General features: G+C 50.6%; 1 protein-coding gene across 1 annotated transcript; it reads right to left on the bottom strand.

Annotated features, from left to right (window-relative positions):
* Positions 1-4,415: 4,415 nt before the first annotated feature.
* Positions 4,416-5,509, bottom strand: LOC144193200 (ATP-dependent Clp protease proteolytic subunit 2-like). The gene is made up of 2 exons (XM_077711977.1): positions 5,279-5,509; positions 4,416-5,159 (listed from the first exon to the last, which is right to left on the bottom strand). The coding sequence occupies exons 1-2, from the start codon at positions 5,507-5,509 to the stop codon at positions 4,416-4,418; spliced, it is 975 nt and encodes a 324-aa protein (XP_077568103.1).
* Between the last annotated feature and the right edge of the window lie 12,926 nt (positions 5,510-18,435).

Genomic DNA, 18,435 nt, shown 5'->3' on the forward strand with positions numbered 1-18,435 from the left:
GGGTGACTGCGTATGGCGACCGAGCAAGATTCCTCTGAAGAGTGCTGGGCGAGGTGTTTTTCCTCTTTGGGTCAACCGAGCTGAGAAGGATACCATTGCCCGAGCCAGCACTCGAGCTACGAGGTACCGAGAAAGCAGAGTTGATTGATTTGCCAACAAAAACAGTCTGTTTGTTCTTCAGGAACTCAAATTCTGGTTGCCTGCTGTCTTCACAATTACTGCTAGGATTGCTGAGGATTCTGGTGGAGTCGTCCTTCTTCTGCGGTAGAGATGACGCAATAGGAGGCGGAGGTCCTCCTGCTTTCCTTCGCCTCTTTCGAGAACAAGCCGTATCTTCTACATGTGGTTCTTCCTCGTCGTGGGCGATGCTAATTCTTCTCCTTCCCGAACACCCTTGTGAAGTACTACTACTGGATGCTACTGTCGCATCCTTTTGCTGGTAGTTGTCTTGTGACGACGAGAACGGCTGCTGTCGCGTGACAGCACCCCGTCTGGTCGATCGGAGCTCATCCGATCGTCATTGCTGCTTGCTATGGACCCTCCAAACTCGGAGGAAGTCAAGTTTGTAGCGACGGTATCGTCTCCACTATCAGTGAAGAAGGAAGTCAGGAGCTCACCATACTTTGTCATCATGTCTTCATTGTTGTCGCCCTCCGCTGTAGTATCTACAGCAGTTCTAATTCCAGATAATCATAGTTTTCCTCAACTCCGGATAGATGAATCGGCAATTCCCTGTGGTTACCACGGATTCGTTCTGTTGTTCCCGCAAAAACCTCTCGAAGTTGCGTTTCAAGGCCTCTTGATGGGAACAGGCCGAAGATCCCTGCTCCAACCTCTCCACATCCGCCGGAGCGGCACATCGAGACTGACTCATATGTGCGATTTAATGTTGCGTTGGATGTCTCGTATCTATTAGTTCTCCGGAGTACAGTATGATCGAGTTGACTTCAGATTCCTTTTTGTTACTTGTCAATTTCGAAGATGACAGTCCTGAGAAAAGCACACAACATCAAAAGTGCAAAACGAACAGCAAAGCTTGTATTGAAATAATGCTTCTCCTTGCTGCGAAGCGAGGAACACTGACGTCAGAAGAGATGAGATGCGATGTCCTCTCTGTGTCTCAACAGACACATGGGCTTTGACAGCGGTGCGTTTGCCAGGGCAGCTGCGACAGCGAGCTGTTGACGAGAAACGAGAAGAGCGCCACACCCCGCTTTTGGGGGATGCACAACATTCTGGACGTGTCGTGTCGGTCGTCTTCTGCTTTCCACGATGCTGGGAGCCATCAAGCGAGTGATCTCTCGAGATGACATGAAAATGCAAGGAGATACTTCTGGAGTACGAACGCAGCCCAATCCAAGCGCATCCGCCCAGGAAGGGCCCGCATCACCACCACCAGCGTCCAGTTCCGCAGCGCTTGTTGAGAATGACATGGACATTGATGTACCACGGACTTCCATCGCATACGAAACGCCTCGCTCGAGCATTTCAGACATGAGTACAGTTGGCGAAGGAAGAGAAAGTGTCATACGGGTGCCAGTGGAGGAAGCGAAAATGTCGAGCACCGACTCGAACTCGAGTGTCAACCGCAGCTCTCAGACGGGGTCGCGTGATTGGGGGTGGTTCGAAGACGTTCATGTGACGTTTGACTCTGTAAATTCATCATCCAAGCGAAAGGACAGCTCACCCAATTCGAAAACAGCTGCGGTAGGCTCGGGGCACAATGCCTCGAAACGTTCACGAGGAGCTTCTTTGTTTCCAAGCCCCAGTATCAGAGGCGGGAACATGACCCCTCCCCAGCCGCCCATTACTTTGGAATCAGGTAACTTCTATTGAAAAATGGGACTCATTTCACGAGTGTCAATTCTTCTGACTCCTGTTTTCTATGCCAATCATCCCGTAGCCGCAGTGATGGCAGTGACAGCTCCAACCTACGTCTTGGAAGAGTCCTTGAGCAGTCAAAAGCTGTGGAAATACACCGCTGGACAACGCCCTCCCCAACCTGTCGAGGAGCGGGCCTTTTTTGAAAAGATGTGGACCCAAAACTTTGACCGATCCCAAGTCGAGTACACCGTTCCCAAGGAAGTCTTGACCGCAACTACCCCGCTCTCCCTCAGCCCCTTTGCAGATGGAAACTTCAGCGAGGCGGAACCCAGGGACTCTAGCGGTGGGGCACATCCTCATTTGGAATCGTACAGTACGGCAAGTGTGATTGAGTCCCGGAATCGAATGTCTTCAGAACACCCCATGGAAGATGCGCGGAGGGTTGATGGCGAGTTTGTTGTTCACCAAAAGGGAGACAACGTGTTTGGGACCACCGTGTCCAAATCTTTGCGCGTACCAGTGAAAATGAAAATGCAATGATGGGTGTGGATACTGTGAACATCTCGGTCGCCAGTTACCGAGTGGTGGAGGTGAGTTGGCAGGGTCTCCGATGTTGCGTGAAATGCGAAGTGAATACTAACATGCCAGCTCATCGGCTTGTTAGTCAAAGAAAAATGGAAAGTACGCCAGTTCCTAGTAATCTACAGAGAAGGGGGCATTCGAGATACTGTGGGAGTCTGGAAACGGTACTCGGACTTTCAAGAGTTGTCCAAGAAGGTGACTCAAGCTCACGACGGGTGCATTGATGCCATCGCGAACATCTCCCACTCGCCATGACGATGGAACAAGACGTGGAGCATTTACCCAACGCAATCACCAGCTGGCGACTTTTGAAAAAGAGACAGCGTGGTACCGGTGCCTGGACTCGGAGTTTTCTTGCTGGAGCGCTTTCTACATGACATCCTCTTTGAATCTTCCAGCCCCGATCTTCTCCGGGAGTTTGTGAGTGGAGGAGTTCCAAAGTGGGACTAAATCCGAGACTACTACAAATACACTACAGTTGTTGTAACATCAAATCCTATTTATAACTTTTTATCTATTGGGTAGGCCTACTGGTTACAAAAGACGAATCTTCACTAGAATGGACTCCAGCGGTCCCAGTATTTCTGGGGAGTTTCATTAGGGCGCTGCCAACGAGCCTCGGCCAACATTTGATACTCAGTTGGGTAGCATCCCTCCTCCATCAAGGGACTCCCTCCATACACTCCATGCTGCTTTCCCATCGTCCATATAACCCAATTGGAACGAGTTCCCGACTCGATGGGTAGCGCGCAATGCATCGACCGCCGAGATGCATGACGGCGTACCCCGGCTGCCACTGGACATCGTGTTGTTGCTTGTTTTCGTCAATAAAGATCAAGGACGAGCCCGACCAAGTCTTGGTGGTGTCCATATTCAAATTGAAGGTCAACGTGGAGGCATCCGTGTGATAGCGAATGTGTTTGTCGCCGTTGGGTTTGCCCTGGTATTGGATCGAAAACGAGAAGGTGTCCGAGTCGTCTGACTCTCGAATCGACTCTGGATAGAACAAACGCCCCAAGGGGCGAATGTAGTCATCAACCAAGTAACGGTAAAAGGTTTGAAAGTCAGGTGCGGCCAAGTAGCCGACACTGCGAGGATCTGTCATGACGCCTTTGCGATTCAATGTAATCCCATAGGGTGGTCGCGTGGGGACTCGCGCCTTGGCCGTCTCATCGAACCACTCTCGTAGTTTATGTAGTTGCGCCAAGTCGAAAATTGAATGGCATAAACGCCTGGAGCAACTTCTTCCCAGAGTTCCTTGATGTGAATTTCTTGTGACGAGTCTTTCCAGGCGGCCTCGACGGCCGCACGCAGTTTGGGATGAATGATCGAGGCATCTAGTTTGGGCAAAGCCAAGGCTTTTTCATCTCCTTCGTTCCACTCTTTCCAAGCCGTTTCCAGGACTTTCTCATTGTGGTTCCAGAAGTCGTAAACCTTGCTGTCCCGACGCAACATTTCCTGGTACGAAGGCAGGCGCAACGAACGGGCCTGGTCGAGGGCCGCGAACTTTGTGGGAACATCCGTCGAAGTGCCGCCATTCATGTCGAGGGAGGTGGTGCTAGTGGCCATGGTAGAAAGAAGGGTTAGCTTTCGAAGGTTGCGCTTGGATACTGCGACCATCATCCCAGAGGTCGATCGATTTTGTGGGAAGTGCGCAGGGCAAAATTGGGTTCATCTTTCGCTTGGATCGAAGTCGAGAGAATTCAGGCATCTTCCTGTCGTTGTACGGTAGACAGGTAGACGACCGTTACGATGGCAAATTGAAAACCTCGATCTTAGACTTTCATTTTCGAGAACGTCATGGTAAAATCCGTCGGTAATGGAACTACAAGCTGACGCTTTGTGGAAGAGAATGATATCAGAAAGAAAGTGTTGCGAGCTACAAGACTCTTTACGGAGATTCAGGTCAGTTTAGCGAAACTCCCTTTGCTATGGTTTTCTTTGCGACTATACCAGGGACCCCGTATGTGGTGCCACTCCATGTCGGATTCAATAACACTGCAAAACGTTTAGCCTTTCATTATTCCAGGACCACCGTCGTCATTCCCTCCCTTTTCAGGTTCTTGTGCGGGTTGCCTCGATCCCCACCCACTCTGTGCCTCCTGACCCTGATACCTTTGCTCGTCGTCGCCCCCAAAGGCTCCAAAATCCGCGTCCTGGCCCCTCGCTGCTCGTTTGAGTGGGGCTGGAGGTATCACGCCGTCAATCAGTCCATACTGCACGGCCTCATCAGAACTCAAATAAAAATCACGCTTCAAGTCATTTTGAATTCGCTCCAACGGTTGACCGCTTACTTTGGACAATTCATTCTCCATGCGATCGTTCCAAAGTTTGACATTCTTGACTTCCAGCACAATGTCTGCAGCCTGTCCTCGAACGGGCTGATTCATGCCTGTGCGCTGCAACAAGAATCGGGAATTGGGCATGGCAAAACGCTTGCCTTTGGTTCCCCCCGCACACAGCATGGACCCCATCCCGGTGCACAACCCCAAATTGATCGTTTCGATTTCCACCCCAGCGTCTTTGGTTTGCTCCAACAAGTCGTAAATGGCCAAAGCGGGTCGTAGTAAACCTCCTGGTACGTTGAAGTAGATACTGATCTTGTCTGACATGCTTTGGGAACGCATCCACAAGATGATAGAAATGTACTCGTTGGCGGCTTCGTCGTCAATGAACTTGGATATCATCAATGTGCGGTCGCGGTACATGGCCGAATACAAGTCGACAAAGGTGGCGACGCTCGCACCAGGTGGCTACACGAAGGGACACGAAGGGAGGGAATGGAGAGAGAAAGAAAATATGTGAGTCTTCACAGCAAAATTGATTGCCCGGGTCGGAATACTAGATGGAACAATAGCGCTGCGAAACTCACCCTCCAGGGCACCATAGGCGTCTCGCTTGGCATTTTGATGGTGTCTCGCCGGGTGGTCATCTGTGTGACAACAGCCTTTTGCGACAGCGTCAGGGGATCGGGGCTCACCCACCCATTCTTCTTTCCGGACCAACGACTGGGGAGATCAAAACTCTCGGCAATCTGGGCCAGCAGAAGCAGCAGCAAGAAAAACGCAGCTTGGTGAACGGTTGGTGGTACCGGCCGTGACATCCTGAACGTCGTCATTGGGCACCTGTAGTGACTTGTCGTTTGGTACCAATGCAACCACTCTTTTGTTTTCCTCGTGCCCCCGTGCTTTGTGGGAGGAAGGAGGATATGCGTGGGGTACTAACCGACATGAGTGACACCTGGAAGCACGTCAGAAACTCACGGTCAGCGTGCAGAGCACAAGTAAAAATTGAAAAAAATACGGCAAGTCATTTAGGTCAGCCAAGTCTGTCTAACTGCTACGAAAGAAAGCATAGAATAACCCACCATGTATTTAATAGATCGAAAGGTACAAAAGTATATCCGATCTGCCAGTGCCTTGCGTGAAGAAAGGAAGCGTGCCACTGTAGTACCTCTACGATATCGACTTTGTGGCGGCAGCAGAAGGAGAAGCAGCTAGGGCAAAGAAAGAAGAGCGACTCCAGACGTCCAATACTTTCGGGGACAGTTCGCCAGTGTAGCGTAGTTCAATCAAGTATCGTTGTTGATTCATTCCTTTCGCGGTCCATTTGACTTTGGTAAAAGTGGTAAGGATGTTCTTGTTGCCATTTCGAAGAGTTTCGTCGAGTGCGTAGTCACATCGAGAGACGACACTCTTGAGGTACAATCTGGCAAATAAGCAATATCTTGCTCCCTGGGGCCTTCCTCTCAACTGGATGACATCGAATAAGCATCATCTCGGTCACCTTCGTCGACGATCATGATAACGGCATTGGTTGTTCAGGCCTCTTGTAGATGGTTTTCGTTGCCCTCGTGGAATGGGCTTTTGAGGGAGTTCCCGCACGATTCCTCGACTCACCAGTGAAAGTACATCTTCCTGGTCGAAATTAGAAACAAATACCGAAAACCCTTTGTAGGAAGATCCTGGGAAAAGGAATAGGGTAACTAGACTTCTCTGATAGAGCCACTCGTAGTGACAGCCCTTCTTCCCCAATGCCCCATGTGGAGGCGTAGTGTTTGCGTTACCAATGAAGCCTCCATTGAGGGGAAGGACCAATGGATTCGGGCACCTTGGCACCTCACCGGGGGCGTCTAGGGAAAAAGACGCTTCGAAGCGCAAAATCAAAGTGATTCGTTTTTTGACACCACTCCTTCAAACCGCATTCTTTGAGTGTCCATCTGGAACTATAGATACTCCTCCCATCGTGATCGGCTCCTTGATGAAGAAAAACGAGTGGTTGTCGTGGTTGATGTTGTTCTTCCATTGCGGGATCGCTGGCCCGTCCGCAGGCTTGGAGCACTAGGGGAAGGGGTCACTTGGGCATGCTGCATCTTCTAAATCGTCGATCATTGCTCTAAAGGCGTACTCAGATGAAATTGATATTGTCTTGCGATTGCTCTTCGTCCTTCGCCTCCTAGTCGTCGTAGGATCGAGACGCCGCGGCTGGATGTGACACGATGGTTGACTCTTGCCTCAACCGGAGAGCAAAAGTGCAAACAGGTCTCTTCCAAAAGCTTTGGTAAAGCTGAGGGTAAGGGGAGGGAACTTGAAGCTTGGGATTTAGGACAAAAGTCATATCCTCTTTAGGACCATTGAAGCGAATGGATGCAAGAACCGTTCACGCATGCCGTGACATCATTGGTGATGGAGTCCCGAAGAGCCAGGGAAGTTGTTGATCCCGAGAGTTCCTGTTCCTAGCTGTACTAGCGGCTCAACATCACGAGTCGTGCAAACCTTTATATTGCAAATCATAGAAGTCATTCGGTTGTCTCCTGGGAGGTTTTGTAGTTGTTGCACCGAAAGATACCTTTCGTTTGAGGTGCTCTTCGTGGGCTTGTGGGTGTGATGTCATGCATCCAGTCTCACGTCACCAGCATTTCAGAATTTCCGCACGAACAACAGCTGGCTGGTCCTTTTCTCTTCACCCTTGTATGCCATTTTTTTCGCAACTCGACCGGTTGCCTACCTTGTTGGAGAGATTCTGTTGTTCGAATCTCCCACCGCGGTGACGGCTTTTTCCGAAGACCGCATCGTCGAAGTTGGAAGATCGCGCCGGGTTGCAATGCAGCTTTCCCACCCTCATAGCTGTTAGTAGAGTACGGTCGTCTCCCCATTCCTTGCGATCGCCTGCACCCATGCTCTCACTCTCGTAGAACAGCCACTGCACGCGGCTTCTCCCTTGCAAACCTCCGCAACTCGTACGAATTGTGTCCGTCTTGAGACGTCAAGAAGAGGTTCCCTCAGAAACTGGGAGGGAGCACCTGGTACCAACCAACTCAAGTCCTGAGCAATGCGTTCGCAAGCTTCCCGGGTGTCATTGGTTTTTGCCTTGGCACTCCTGTCCTCCCACATCACACATGGCTTTTTGTCACTTCCGTCGCCGCATCTCACCCGCGATTTCCGCCGGAACGTCCATGCCTGCCGCGATGCCGATTTTATGGAGCAGTTCATTGGTGGAGAGCGCTACGAGATGGTACCTCTACCCGACAGTATGATGGATACGACACTCTTTGTTGGCAATCTGAATGAGTTTACCCAAGATGGCGACTTGTCGCAACTCTTCCAGAGCGTCTCTTCGCTGTGTTCGCTTCCTGCCTGTGTGGCACGCAAGGCCAACGCGTACAGTTTGGAATATGGATTTGTCGCCTTTCCAAGTGTTCAAGAGAAAGAGGTGGGTGGATAGGGGAAAAAGGCAGGTGTGAAGAATACTCCTTGAAGACGCTAGCTTGGCGCGCTCACAACATGCCTCTTCCATGCTCTTTCCTTTGGGGCCAATGATCGTCGATGATCTTACAGATGGCCATTCTGCGCTTCCACAATCAAGAGTTCATGGGACGCAATCTCAAAGTTGAGCCCATCCGGGATCATCCGAAACAGGGGCGAGTCAAAGTTCCGGAGAAGATGGTTTCGTACGTGCTGGGTGAAGCCAAGAGAACTCGCAGCGGTCAAGTCAATACCCTGCGACGGATAGCTCGACTCGAAGAACCCAAACGGAGACGAAGTTCCTCTGCCGAGCCAAAGTCTATTGCAAGACCTTCCACTGGAACGCCTTCCCGGGACTGCTCGAGCCAAAAACGCAAACGGCACAAGAAAGGACAAACGTGGCAGGGCCCGGAACAAGCAAGTCCCATGACAGCCTCTCGGCTCCGAAAAAGCCAGTCAGCATCTCAGGCAGCCCTTCGTGCGAAGCAACGACGAGAGCGCCAATGGCTGGAGGAACCCGCCTATCGACGAGCCATACAAAAGGGCTTCCTGACTCTTGAAGCCAAGAGCAGGGGATCCTTGGAGCAACAAACCGTGCCTTGGATGCGAGGATCCAGTACAAGAACTTGGAACCCTGCAGTATCTTCCAGTCAAGAGTCAGCGTCCGCAGAGTGCCGCCGACGCCCCCATCACGAAGCACCCCAATGCCCAGTTGGTCGAGGCCCATCGAGAGTTCTGTCATGAACACAGGGTGCCGCAAGTCATTTTTTACAAGACTGTAGGCAGTGGACAAATGCATCCGGTCGATCGTGTCATTGTTGATTTGAGTACAGCCTTGTCAAACCTTTCAGCATCAACCCAGCGAGAAGCAACTCAACCCTACCTGGCGTCCTCGGCGTCTCTCGCACAAACGTATTTGTCGCAGATTCGACAAGCAGCGGCAGAGGCTGGCATGGAAGTGCGACCAGACTTTGTAGAGATGAACTGTGGATCGAGGGGAACCGAAGATGCGGAGGGACCGGATCACGATGAGGAAATGTGTGCTATTGCCCAAGAACACGAAGCGTCCTTTTGGGATGACATGACATTGAAAATGGTCACTCGATCCAACCTGCCGATTTCCAAACTTCCCATCCTCAGTATGGGAGTTTTCGAAGGCGAACGAGTGCAAGCCAAGACTATGGTAAAGTCTCTGGCTATGTTATGGGATATTCCGCAAGAAGCCCCTGCTCCTCTCGAGTCGGACGAATGCGGTCGAGCCAATCGACTGAGGAAGAAAGACAAGTCGCCCCTCCCTGCGAAATCCAAACGAAGTCGAAGAGACGAAACTAGACGGCAAAGACGGCAGGCAAAACACGATTTGTCCTTGTGAGGTTGCTGTGGACAGAGGGCACAGTAGTGCTCGGCATTTAAACTAGGCACCGAATTTTCAAACCTCCCTCTAAAGTAGGACGCTGACTGCTTCCAAATATAGTTGGATGTTGGGGTCCAACGTAATAATGATCGTACGATATCTTCGATAGGGTGCCAGAAAATCCGAAAAACGAAGTATTTTTAGACCCACATCTGCGATTGATGAGCTGGAACGCACGAGCGCTAGTGTACCACTCTCAACAACTTCGCTATTTCCTACTTTTGAAAAAGAGAGGAAGAGCTCTATTTGACACTAATCGACAACAGAGAATAGAGATGGTTCATGCAACTGCTGACACGTTCTTCTCAGCTACGTGGGAAAGACATCGTGATAACGGTCGACAAGCGTACAACAATCGGGAGTTCAGTTCGGCGTTGTCAGAGTTTACAGCTGCGGTTCACCCGTCCCTCGGATGTCCCCGCAAAGCTCGACAAGTACTTCTGAGCAACATTGTAGCTTGTCGCCTTCAACTTGGTGGAAGAGCTGTAGCAGGATTTGCCGTGGAAACAGCAAAGGAGGTAGGTTTTGTTCTGTGAGGTTTTATCCAACACCCTCAGTTTGTTACGCATAGCCTGATATTATGATACTTGTAGTGTGTTGATCTTGATGACAATTGGGCTAAAGGGCACGTCCGGTTGGCTTCGGCTTACATCGCACTTGGGGCTTCCAACGAGGCTTGCAACGAGCTACAGAGGGCATTGCAACTGGACCCCACGAACTCGGCTGCACGCTCAATGCTTGTGAAAGAGTTGCGGCGAGACGAACAGATGCCGACCGCACAAGCGGAAAGATCTGATGTTACTGGTATTGATTCGACTCCTAGACCCAGCGCACCTCCCGAATGGCAAGATGACCAGCGATATTCATCTATGAATAGTACTCAGGGATCTTCTGCGCGAAGGTTCCCCGAAGAGTCACGCAGAAATGCACCGTCTAGTCAAATTGATGACACACCAATCCTATATGATCTAGACGAGGACGAGAATCCTTCAGTGCTCGACGCTATCTCGGATGTCGGAGAGAATTTGAAGGATTGGTACCAAGGGCTACCAAGAACAATTTTGCAAGCACTTGCTGTCCTCCTACTACTCTATCTCGCTTTTGGGGGACGGTTTGGGTGGGAAGAGACACGAAGCCGTCGGAGGAAAGGCAACTATGGCGTTGGAAACGCATACGACAGATTTAGGCAAGCCCGGAACGACTACAACCAACCGTTCGACAGCTACCCCAACGATAGGTACTATAGTCAAAGAAGCCAAAATCAATACACCGCCGGTTTCGATACAAACTCGGCGAGTATGCCCCATCGCGAATCAACGGGAAGCAGGAATCGAGGCTATGGTTCAACGTTCCATTTCCCGAACCTTTTCGATGGAAGCTTGAAAAGCTTGACATTCTTGGCCGGCATTATCTACGTGGCCCATCGAAATGGAATAAATCCTATCCAGGCTGCATTCTTCCTCAATGCCTTGAGGGGAGGACGCCGACACAGGCCGCGTTTTGGGGGCGCATTTGGTGGGGGCTACGGGAGGAGGAGGTGGTAGGTGGAGTGACGGTGTGCTCTGATTAAACAAAATGGTAGTCTGCTGAATCCTTTGCTGACCACTAGCTAGTCTAGTTCTGGGAGTCGTTGGAGTCCATCTTGCCTGTCTGGTCCAGGCCGTCTTCAATGGTGGCTCCATGTCAATCTGCTCATCTTCGCCACCCAACAGCAAGAGCTCCTATCCTTTGAAGAAGCGTGGGAGAAGAAATAGACGACCTGGGATGCAAAGGACAGCCATCAAAGGAAGAATGATGGAAATCTGTGGGATGTTTTGCACGGTGAAAACATGCCCAAAGAACAGTATTTGGAGGACGGTGTACTTGTGAATTCGCCACTTTTCCACGTACTGTCTTGGAGTATTGGCTTCGATGTTGTGGAAGAAGAAAAGGAATCTGTTCCAGAACCGCATTGCGCAAAGCGATTGTGAATCCGTAACTTTTCCACGTACTGTCTTGGAGTATTGGCTTAACTTTCGCCAATCACAAGCCCCGTCGGAAGGCGAGGAAGGGCAGGAGGGTCAATCGTTGTGCTACACACTAAAATATCGTGCCCATCATGGGCAGGAAAGCGGAAATCATGTCACTCACTGTCAGAGGGACCCTCGCGATAGCTGTACAGTACAACCGAATTGTCCAATTAGGCGGAGGTTTGGCCGATAAGGAAGTTTGCAGATTGCACTACGAATTCGAAAACTCACAACATTACCTCGACATTCTGACCTTGCCTAGGACGCAATAGTCTCTCGTGAATGTCGCACTGTAGCAGTGAAAATATGCTCGATGTAAAAGTAGATTGCAGGAAGCAAGACTAGTCCTCCCGTCCGTCTTCTTCGAAGCGGCTTGTACTATGCCATAATGACCAAGAAATTACAAAATTGCCGCGGGTGTTGGTTTTTGGTAAAAGATAGGAAAGTCTGAAAACGAAATCAACTAATCATTCAGACAAGTGAACGCAATTACCGGCTATGCAACACTTGTGGATTCCTCGTCTTCGATTCAGATCTACCCACTAGGTGCCTGCAGCACTTTAGGATTTTGAGGCCATTCAAGGCGATCCGAGTTCCAGAAAGGGTTCTTACTTGGTAAGCTCGGGGTTTTCGGGTTCGTTCTTGATAAGCCCAAGAGGCTTTAGAACAGAGATAACAATGGGTTTCACGAAGTCTTCGGTCTTTCCAGCAGCGCCAAGGACAACTTCAACAACCTTTGTGATGGCAGGGCTCAACACCTTTTCGTCGAGGGAAGAAAGGTGAGGCTTGATCTTTCCATCCACTTCTTCCAGGTCGGTTCCGGCCATCTCTGCTGCTTTGCTGGCCATCGCTTCTGTCACTCCCAATCCTATCTTGACGAGGGGAACGCCCTTGCCCCAGGCCCAAACGTCTTTTGCCTTTCCGTAGACGAGAGTGGCAGCGTCTACCGTCTCCGAGGATTCGGTTGTGTCCTTTAAAACAGGCTTCGTGGAGGTGGGAGATGACACCGAGAAGGAGCTCATGATCTTTGCTTTCGCCATTGGGAAAAAATCTTGGGTGTAGGAAGATTCGGATTCTTCTGTTTCCTGGATGTAGTTGTCTGAACAGTGAGAGGGCAGGGTTAGGTCGTCGTCACGAATACTTTGCACTGCCGTTGCGAAATCATCAGTAACAGCTGATCTGGTGGAGGATATTATGGAAAGGTTGGAATGAAGTTGTGATGCAAGGGCGGTGGCACTGACGTTCCTTGCTGACAAGCCAGCAAAGAACAGAGCCTCTGCTCCGGACACTGGTGAGAGTGGTGCGTGCGCCCGTGGAAATGCCGAAGAGTCGTCGTCCGACTCGTAGCTCAACACATTCTCTTTGTCGCTGGTATTCCTCCTGTACATGATGAACGCCTCCTCCATAAACAAGCAAGACGGGTCACTGTGAAGCCGAACGAAAGTAGACGTGGTGAGATGTGCGGATGAAGAGGATGACAAGCAGGCGCCGTGATTGGAGCAGGGCTAGCTAGTGACGATTCAAATCACGAGGGAAAGGATTCGAAACCTTAAGTAAAAATGTCGACGTGACCGCGCCCCCGAAAACCAACAACACCAAGGTTGGCCCCCATGGACCTCCACCATGGGATACAAGTTGATGGCTGTCTTCGGCAATGGCTTCGTACGTTGGCAAGAATAGCGAAGCGCAGTATCAGCATGACAGTCTACCACGGATGACTTTTCCTTTCCTTCGTCGAGCCGACGTTTCAACTGCTGATCAGAAGCCGATTCTAACCGCCACGAGAAACAAAAGGTCTCCACCGAGATACCATCGCATTGGTCTTGATGGGCAGAGTTCTCAGCGATTCACGATCTCAGGGCGTTCTTGAATGAAGAAGCATCAACGCACACCTACCTCACCAGATGTCTCTCTCCAGAGCTTTGTAATGTAAACCATTGAAGAATGCTTTGTGCCAGTCGTGTTCGTCGGTCCCAGATCAGCAGGAAGTGGCAGTTCGTCTCCCCTCTTTTGATGATGCAGCGGTATCTTGTCTTGTTTTGTATTTCAACATCCAATGAAAAGCCGTTCCATTGTCAGTCAACGACGTAACGCAGCTGAGCTGAAAAAGTGTCCGCGTCCGACAACCAGGCTATGATGATGAGTAGGACGAAGGACGAACGCGTCATCCTAGAGAACTATGCACTGGTAGCTACCGGCACTCTAGTAGGAACAGGGGACTTGTACTCCATATTTTAGTTCCTTGCATTCTAGTACAGAGAGGGAGTACGGTTCTGAGTAACTAACCGTACGTGTACGAAGTAGAATACTTCCAATGATGCATCTATCTCTACTTTAATATCGGTCCCAGCCACTATCTCTTGCCGGAAGTATGTGCGTGTAGCAGCTGCCTAGCTAGCGGAGATTCTGGCTAGTAGAGGCTGCCCATCATTAAAGGTGATAGGAGTTTCACCTTTTGCTCAGCTCTTGGCCTGTCTCAAAATAATTGGTAGAAGACTTGTATACGAATCGGTCGATCGTCGCTGTATCGTCTATTCATCAAAACCAACCATATTCACAGCGATCGCTAGGTAGCTTCTAATGAAACACCAGCCGAGAATTGCTAATTCAAGAAGTTCTCGCTCCCTTTCTTTTCTTGATCTCTTCGTAGGCCATGGGTGACCTCCATTCTTGGGGCTGCATTCTTTGCTGCTGAACAGTGGCTACCGAACGTCCTCGCTGGGCCCTTGGCTTGGCTGAGGGCTACTACTGGGTTGTCCAGAAGGATTGGACGAAGGCTGAGGGCTGTTGCTTGGTTGTCCAGACGGTTCTGATGAAGGCTGAGGGCTGTTGCTTGGTTGTCCAGACGGTTCTGATGAAGGCTGAGGGCTGTTGCTTGGTTGGTCCGACGGGTTTGATGAAGGCTGAGGACTGCTACTTGGTTGGTCCGACGGTTTTGATGAAGGCTGGGGACTGCTACTTGGTTGGTCCGACGGGTTTGATGAAGGCTGGGGACTGCCACTTGGTTGGTCCGATGGGTCTGATGAAGGCTGGGGACTGCCACTTGGTTGGTCCGACGGGTCTGATGAAGGCTGAGGACTGCCACTTGGTTGGTCCGATGGGTCTGATGAAGGCTGGGGACTGCCACTTGGTTGGTCCGACGGGTCTGATGAAGGCTGAGGACTGCCACTTGGTTGGTCCGATGGGTCTGATGAAGGCTGGGGACTGCCACTTGGTTGGTCCGATGGGTCTGATGAAGGCTGGGGACTGCCACTTGGTTGCTCGGATGGAGTCAACGATGGTTGTGGACTGGCGCTAGGGCCTGTACTTAGGCCAGAGCTTGGGGCACCGCTGGGAGCTGAGCTAGGAAAAGCACTAGGCGTCGCACTAGGCGTCGCACTAGGCGATTCACTGGGAATTGGAGATGGCAACGTACTTGGCCATAGACTGGGAGCTTCTGAAATGAAACTGGGCGCCTCGCTTGGCATTGGACTTGGCTGCTGACCAGTAGGTCTCATGCTTGGCGTCGAACTTGGTTCCGCTACCGAGGGACCTTGAGAAGGTTCTTGTGACGGTTGAGGACTTGGCAAGGCACTCGGTCTGGAACTTGGTGACTCAGAAGCAACAGTTGGTAGAAGACTAGGACTAGAAGATGGTTCTTGTCCCGTTGGTAGCATGCTCGGCGTTGAACTGGGCATAGGGAAAGATGGGCTACTGCTGGGTCCTGGCGATGGCATGGATGTCGGCTCCAAAGAAGGTATAGTGCTTGGTACATCTGTTGGAGGCACCGATGGAGACGATGTGGTAGACGCTTTAGTAGGACTCGGTGTGGCAACTTCTGCAGACGGACTCGGAGCTGCACTTGGGTCGCTCGAAGGACTCGGGGTGGCAGCCGATGGTGCCGAGGATGGGAAGCTCGTGGGTGGAGGCACAGGAGTTGGGTTCTGGCTTGGCCTTGGCGTCGGGCTCTCCGTTGGAGAAGGAGTACGTGTTGGTGCTGGACTGCCAGTGGGCTCAACCGTTTCATCCTCACATATATCATCAGCACCGCTCTTGCTACTCTTCGAATTCTTTTCTCTCTTGACAGATTTGTTTGCTCCGCCCCCTCTCTTAGAGCTTTTTACTGGACTCTTTGTGCTGTTCATGCTCTTGGAACTCTTTTCGTTGGGACTCTTTGTGCTCTTGGATCTGCTTTCGGTGGGACTCTTTGTGCCTTTTGCACTCTTCGAACTGTTGCTGGCGGATGCAGATTTGCACTTGGCTTGCTTCGGGGAGGATTCACGCTTCTGTGTCTGACTATTCCTTGAGGAAGAGATTTTCGTCTTCTTTTCGCCTTTCTTTGAGCTGGAGTTGTCAGACCTACCGGAACCCTTCTCTTGGCCTGATTCTTGTTGTTTCATATTCTTCTCTTTCTCTTTGGTGGAACCATTCGGGCCTTTCTTGGCGCCTTTCTGTTTCTTCGTTTTCTTCTCAGCGTCAATCGTCCCAGACTCGATAGTTCGTGATTCGGTCGTGGCCCCATTACCGATCATGCTCACTGCAAAGACATTGTCTTTTTTCGTATTTTTTTTCTTAACTCCTATACCATGATATTTTTTCTTCCGTCGTCTTTCCTGACTTTTCTTGCTTGTGGTGGCTTTGCTCAACTTTCTCTCGAACTTGTGTTCTTCATGAGACGTTTCAAGGATGCGTCGTTTGGCCTGCTCGACCTCTTGATCCCCACTGCTTCGGTAGTATTGGATGGACCTTTCCATTCAGCTTGATTCTCCTTGTTCTGACTTTGGTGCATAAGTTTCGTCATCAACTGGAGGTAGCTCGTATCACCATCACCTGTTGCCCACCGACTGAAAGGACGTTTTCGATGGCCATCTACAACACTTTGCCCCCACAGTGCTGTACCACAAAGAACGAGAAGTATTGTAACTCGTCTTGATTTCCCCATCTTGACGACTACTGTCTCCTTCAGACAAGCGACCGGTTACTTGAGTTCGAGGTTGTCTTTGGTTCAGGTTGCGAATGTTGGGACAAGTTGGTGAAAATGTGTTCTTGTCCAGTCGACAAAAAAATATTTCGTCACATAAGGCTGTTGCCGAATTCGCATCCCTCGCGCGGAAATTCTTAAGGTAGCAGCTCTTTGGGCTTTAGCAATGGCGCCATAAACCGGTCGTGTTCGTCAGAACCAAACTATACCAGATGAAATGAGGCCACTTCAGAATGTAGCGACGAAGAAAAATAGATACTTTAGTTGCTGAAGTTGGCATCAGGAATGTCTTCAAGTGTAAGCTTCGCCGTTCAAACAGCCGACCATGGGCTCTATTTCCTTTGAGTTGGCCATGCTGGACCCTGAGAGGCGCGCCTATCTTCGAAACTCTCAGACGGCGGTGGGCATGACTTCCTACGAATACTATTTGTAGCAAGACAAAAACTACAGCAGGAACTAGTCCTCTCCGACCGCATGGTTATGGACTCCATCATTGCTTGCCTTCAGTTTTCGAATCGGATTCTTCCACTGGAGGATACCAGGCAGACAGGAGAGCCGTCCATACAATGCTCGTCAATAGAACAACATTCAATTGGTGGCGTACAGGCACGAAACGGAAGTTGAGTAATTGCACCGGAATCCAAAAAGCCCATTGCGCCTTTTGCGTTTCCCAAAGGACATCAGCAATTCGGTCGTAAATTTGCGAAGGGCTAAACCCTTGCATCGCTCCCATGGCACCATGGTACATTGAATTGGATATCCAGCTCCAGTAAACGAACTATCAGTGTGGCGTGTGCAAAAGTCCTTGGTCAGCATCGTCGCAAATGAAAATGAAAACCCTCCATCACACTCACCTGCTCCATGAAGGCTTTGAACACAGGAATCCCTAATCCCGTCACACCGACTCGATTCGTCAACCATTCCAAGAAATTAAAGTGGACATGCGAAGTAGGTGCGTGCAATACGAATGCAAACACGACCGCCCGACCTGTGCGTTCCAAGTCGTAAGAAGTGCTTGCCAAAGCTTCGGCTGGGTGTTCGGAAGCTGCGACCTGCGGGACAATCTGGGCGACGGCATCACCGAGTCCCCATAGAATAGATCCGGTTATCATTTTCGTCTTGATCGGGTTCTTTCCCAAGTGGCCTTCGTACCATTGAAAGAAAGACTTCGATGGCGGAGGGTGACTGGCAGCAGAGAAGGAGGCAGCGGCATTTGCTTTGACTGGAGAGGTTGCCTTGGCGGCCAGCCATCGCCGAAACTGCAACGCAGATGGAGAAATAACAGAGTGGGGAACAAACTTGTTTCTGCTGCAAGATGCCACGCGGGTTGAAAGCAAACGATCGAGGGATCGCGTGGCCGCGCTCGCCGTCGCGCTCGTCGTACGTTGCTCCCCCGACCAGGCCGCTAGCGTCGCTGCGCTACTTGCGGCACCCGCTCCGAGGCTACGTTGAATGAGTCGACTAGAAACCATTCTTTCGGAACACAGTAGACTGGCGCAGTTGCGTTGAAGGTCGACGACAAAGAGCACCGTGAGGCTGATGGGTTGTGATTTTATGCCGATATTTGCACTTCTCGCTTCTCGTTTCGTCGATTTGTGTATTTTCAAGGCCTTGGAAAGTGCTTCAAGACCACGAGAACCGTAAACATACTTGTATGTATGCATTCAGTGTATGTAAGCCGGAAGCTAAGCTAATATGACGTCAACATGTAGGGGCCGTCATAGAAGTTGCAAGAACAGAGTTTACAGCGATATCGCGTCGGAAGACTTACAATTAGTACGTTCTCTCCGGCTATGCACTCGTAGGTGGTGTGTCTAGTCTCTACTAGCTCTCTAGCTACTACTACTAGAGAGGAGCAGGTTCTGTTGCTATTTCATTGATCGGGCTAATATCTATTGCGCG

Source organism: Stigmatopora nigra, unplaced genomic scaffold (genome assembly GCF_051989575.1).
Source record: "Stigmatopora nigra isolate UIUO_SnigA unplaced genomic scaffold, RoL_Snig_1.1 HiC_scaffold_193, whole genome shotgun sequence".
NCBI classification, from domain to species: Eukaryota; Metazoa; Chordata; class Actinopteri; order Syngnathiformes; family Syngnathidae; genus Stigmatopora; species Stigmatopora nigra.

Bases quoted from the DNA above. Each gene is read 5' to 3' on its own strand.
- LOC144193200 (XM_077711977.1), bottom strand. From the start codon at position 5,509: ATGTCACGGCCGGTACCACCAACCGTTCACCAAGCTGCGTTTTTCTTG. The intron at 5,160-5,278 runs GTGAGTTTCGCA...CCCTTCGTGTAG, and splicing joins CGCCTATGGTGCCCTGGAGG to CCACCTGGTGCGAGCGTCGC.